General features: G+C 39.4%; 1 protein-coding gene across 1 annotated transcript in view; it reads right to left on the reverse strand.

Annotated features, from left to right (window-relative positions):
• khnyn (KH and NYN domain containing) overlaps positions 1-4,111 on the reverse strand; it is a 12,958-nt gene extending 8,847 nt beyond the window's left edge. Inside the window, exons 1-3 of the mRNA XM_035674952.1 lie at positions 3,825-4,111; positions 3,602-3,733; positions 1,438-1,705 (exon numbers count right to left, since the gene is read on the reverse strand). Of these exons, the coding sequence (XP_035530845.1) occupies positions 1,438-1,668 (231 nt within the window). The 5' untranslated portion in view covers positions 1,669-1,705; positions 3,602-3,733; positions 3,825-4,111. The remainder of the gene's footprint in view (positions 1-1,437; positions 1,706-3,601; positions 3,734-3,824) is intronic.
• Positions 4,112-4,596: the final 485 nt, after the last annotated feature.

Raw genomic sequence — 4,596 nt, forward strand, 5'->3', positions numbered from 1 at the left:
GTGAAACTTTAGATCTTCAAATGTTCCATTAAAATGTAATTAATTCTGTTATTGTTGTGGAAATTTTGAACATCTACAGTTCCACGTCGACTGAACAAATTATGTGTAAGTGTAAAAAAAAGAAAAAGGCCTTAAAGCTGAACTGCAGAGGTTTAAATAAGTTTTGTTTACATTGATAATTTCAGAGTAAAATAGTCATAGTAGTTATAATAATAGGAATAGTTAAAAGGCTATGATGCATTCAAATCAAGGGTACATGGTTTATATCCAGATTTCAAGTGCAGCAGCTTTAAAGGGTAATTTAAACCAATAGTTAGGTACCCATGTGCATGCTGGGAACTGTACTCATTCCTGCCGTTCATACTAACCATTAACGGACCCTTTTTCTTCCACAGTTCTCCTTCCATGCAGAAATGTACTGAAACGTTTATGTGTAGCTAATAAGAGGCTTCAGCTGTGGGTATCTTCCAAAGTTTCTAGTGCAAAACCCCCCCTTTGTTTTACTGTCCCTCCGCTGCAGCTCAACAAGGGAAAAAAAGGGAATTTTATACTAAAAAAGACGGAAACTTTGGAAGACATCCGCTTCATTTGACTAATTGAAACCTAAAATTAACTTCAGATAAACTTTAAAATGTATTTTTGCAGACTGCCAACAGGAACCCATCTTCTTCACCTATCTGCAAGTCACTATTTATTATTTGCACCAGAATGATGCTTATGATTGCAAGACAAAAACACCTGCTGTGACCTTTAGTGGGAGGGGTTTTTTTTACGTACTCCACATGACAGTCAGGTGCCTTTCTCTCTCTGCAGTCTGCCTGTGGATTATCTATCTAGATCATCTCTTGCATATGTCGTCTTTCTTTCTGTTTGTTTAGGACGAAGATAAATGTAAATATGTGTCAGTTTTAAGCTTCTATCTGAAAGTTTTCTGGGCGGACAGGTGGTTATTTTAGAGGGAGAGAAAGGTATCACTTAACCGAACTGAGTTGTGTCTGTTACTATGGCGAGGCTTGCATATACGTATCTCATTATGTAACTGACAATCATGTGACTGCTGGTTTTTATTGCTTTATTACTGTACGAGGACACACACGTGTTAGTGACCAAACAAAAAAACCCCCCATTGCAGTTCAGTTTTACTACTACTTGCATTTAATGAGTTAACATAAATTAATTATGTGCTGTCAAGTCATTCTGAGCACATGTGTCAGCAGGTTGACCACATATTTAGACCGAAACTCAACTGAGACTGAGATCAACAATTAAAAACCCTTGATGAGTAATTTCCCTGGAATGCTGCCCCTAGTCTTAGTGCACTGTAGACACTACCCGTAATGACAATAACACCTTTACTGGTATGCCACCTTTGCAAATCGAGGCTTACAAGCCGGTTCACAATCTATTGTGCCACAAAACAAGGAAATTGCAGCTTACTTTGGCAGCTTTCACGCTGTTTCTCTGCCCTTGTAGTTTCAGCCATATCTGCCCGTTGTTGCCTTGAGACAAATCATCTGCCCCGATGCCAAACATCACGCCGAAGATGCGTTCCACGGTGCTGTGCAGGGAGGTCAGAGATCCCCGCAGCATACCAGCACACGCAAACTCATCCACCACCTCCGGTTCTCCACCTCCTCCTCCTCCTCCATCGCTTCTCTCACCGTCCATCCCTCGTACTTAAACTGGTGTCAAAGAGTTGTACATACTGCAAAAAACACATAACAACACTTTAGTGGCAAAAAATACAAACTTTTTGATTAAAGGACTAGTGTGTAGGATTTTGTGGCGTGAAGGGGAAACTACGGTGGCCGTGAAACACTAGAGCCAGTGTTTGGTTTGTCCATTCTGGGCTACTGTAGAAAGATGATCTATTCCCTCTGTAGTTAAATATAAGGTACATTTGTCATTTACAGGAATTCTTATTTTGATAATAATAATTCTGAAAATAAACATAATAATGAAGTTACAAACTGGTTTACATGGTTGAACCTGGATTAAAACACTTCAGGACTGTAATGAAGCAAATAAAATTATACAATTTGAACAAGAGAAAAAACTAAATAATGAGAAATCTAAAACAACAGTGAGAAATAAAACAGTGATGAAACTTTTGCCCTATTGTAATGTGTTTTTCTTTCTGTCACAAAGCAAGTGTGAGCCGTTCGTTAGAGAGACAGTGATGCGTTCAATAACAACGCACGTGGGCGTCGCTGCGTTTTCCAAAATTCTGATCAGTCTTGTTGACAGGCATGACATGTAAAGTACCCACAGTATATATTTAGCCTCCATGTTTGATCACATGTCACTGAACAGACTTTCCTGCTTTACCAGATCTTCTCCACGGCCATTTCAGAGGTCACAGATACCAGACACACACAGGTGTGTATGGCAACATGATACAAATATAGTAAATGACTACAAAAAGGTGACTACACAATACGCTACAGCCTTACATGTACTTAAAGTCTCAAAAATAAATGCACTTATTCTGCAGAAAAAGGTCTAATCAAACATTACATTATTTGACTGTTACTACTGATGTGTAAGCAGCTGTAGTTTTAACCACAATACATACAGTTACGTAGGACAATGAGTCAGTTTGAGGGGTTGTGAGATGATAAATGTGGCAGGAAAGAAAAAAGAACAAAGTTGTATTACACAACATTTTTACATTTTTTTTGTTGTATTGTGAAATATTGGCTAATTTTAACTGTTCAGGCCTTTAAACTGGTGTTTAAATGAAACCATCTGGGGATTTTAGAGTGGAAATCTCATAGAAAGCTTATAGACTAAAGGTTGGGAAGCCTTAAATAAATAAATAAACACATAAATAATGCAAAATGGATGACACTGACTGTTGCAATGTCAATGCTGTAACTGTATTGTTTACTATATTTAGTGTAAAACGTTTGAATGGACTCCAGGAAGAGTTGTTGTTGCTCGGCAACGACAAATAAAGAGTAGACCACTGGTTTAACCTCTAACAGTGCATGTAAGTTTGTATTTTACAGGTTTATCACATATTTTTTAATATAAAATAATCCAAAAAGTAACTATGTTTGTCAAATAAATGTACTGGAGTGTAAAGTATCAAATATCCCCTCCTAAATGGAATAAAGTAGAAGCAGAAAGTAGCATAAAATGATTATATTCCAGTCAAACAAGTTACCTCTCCACCACTTTGCACCTGATGCGCAAAACCTTTCCAAACAGCGCCATGTAAACAAGGCTTTTTATCAATATATTGACACCATTACTTCGCAACTTGCGTTTTTCGAGCTGCCATCTGCCTTTTTTTATCCAAAGAATACACCCAGACTCTGCTTCATCTGCACCTAATACGACTTTAAAAAGCGAGTAGAAGAGAAATTATATCACCAGCGTAGCAGAAATATGGCCCGTTGCCAGATTATTCAGCAACTGAGAGAGTACTGTGAAACATTAATCCGAGTGTAAACAGACTGCTGTGTGTGTGTGTGTGTGTGTGTTTGAGTAAATATAGGGCAGAAAACAGCCAACCCGAGCGACAGGCGACACGATAACACACACAAACATCAACCAGCGTATCAAAATATAATCTTTTCTGCGTCGTTTTTCTTACGTGAGGTCGATCGCTCTGCGCCTTTTTTCTTAAAGTTTCGTTTCCAGCAGCGGGGCTCTCTCTCTCTCTCTCTCTCTCTCTCTCTGCTCACAGGAGGGAGGAAGGGGGGAGGCAAGTGCGGCTCTCTTCAGCCTTCCGCAATCATATAACAACAACATGTATCAGAGCAAAGTTCAACGCATGCTGCAATGTCACAAAATGATCCTTGAGGAGGGTTGAAAACCTGCGCGGAAGACGCGTCCCCTTTGCTATGGCTGCTGCTGGAGGAGGGGGGCGGATGAGGAAGTGTGCGTAAGATCTAGAGACATCATATCAGCGGTGGAAAGCCCGAAGACAAAACCGAAACTAAAGGAAAAACACACACAGCTCATTTCACAGACAAGGGCGGATACTTCTGTCTGGGCACTGCGGCTGTGAGACGCCCCGAAAAAGTGATTATTTTATGTCATAATATGTCTGCTGGAGGTGAAATTCACCCTAACACAATGTGGCTTTTTATGATTTAAAAGCTGCTTTACAAGGTTTTTTTTTGTATGTATTAAACATAAATGGTTATTAAAGCTACTAATTGTGTCGGGTGACTTTATAAAAAAAGTGCGCATTTGCAGCAGTGTGTGTTTTAAAGTGTGTGTTCTTTTAAAAGAAATAAATGTTGTGTTGACTTTTTAGTCACACAGCAGACAAAGGGGATTTCCACTGACGTCAGGAGGGGGGTTTTTCTTTCTTACTCTTTTTGCTTTTGTTAACTCCTGGTTGACAATGACAGGGAATATTTACAGAGGAGGCTGGATGTTGTTTAGCCCCCCCCCCCCAAAAAAAACCCACCCCAAATTACTCTTCATATCTGGTTTACAGGGTGGTTTTCAAAACCTCCATCCTTGCGTTAGGGACAAAAGGAGTCTGTGTGTGACAGACAGGAAGAGAAAAGGCTACCTCCTACTCCACATCCTGTGTTTGTTGTGGTTAAAATGTAACATCTACATGGATAAGTGATG

This window comes from Morone saxatilis, unplaced genomic scaffold, assembly GCF_004916995.1.
Source record: "Morone saxatilis isolate NCDOM2014 unplaced genomic scaffold, NCSU_SB_2.0 Contig4, whole genome shotgun sequence".
Classification (NCBI taxonomy): Eukaryota; Metazoa; Chordata; class Actinopteri; family Moronidae; genus Morone; species Morone saxatilis.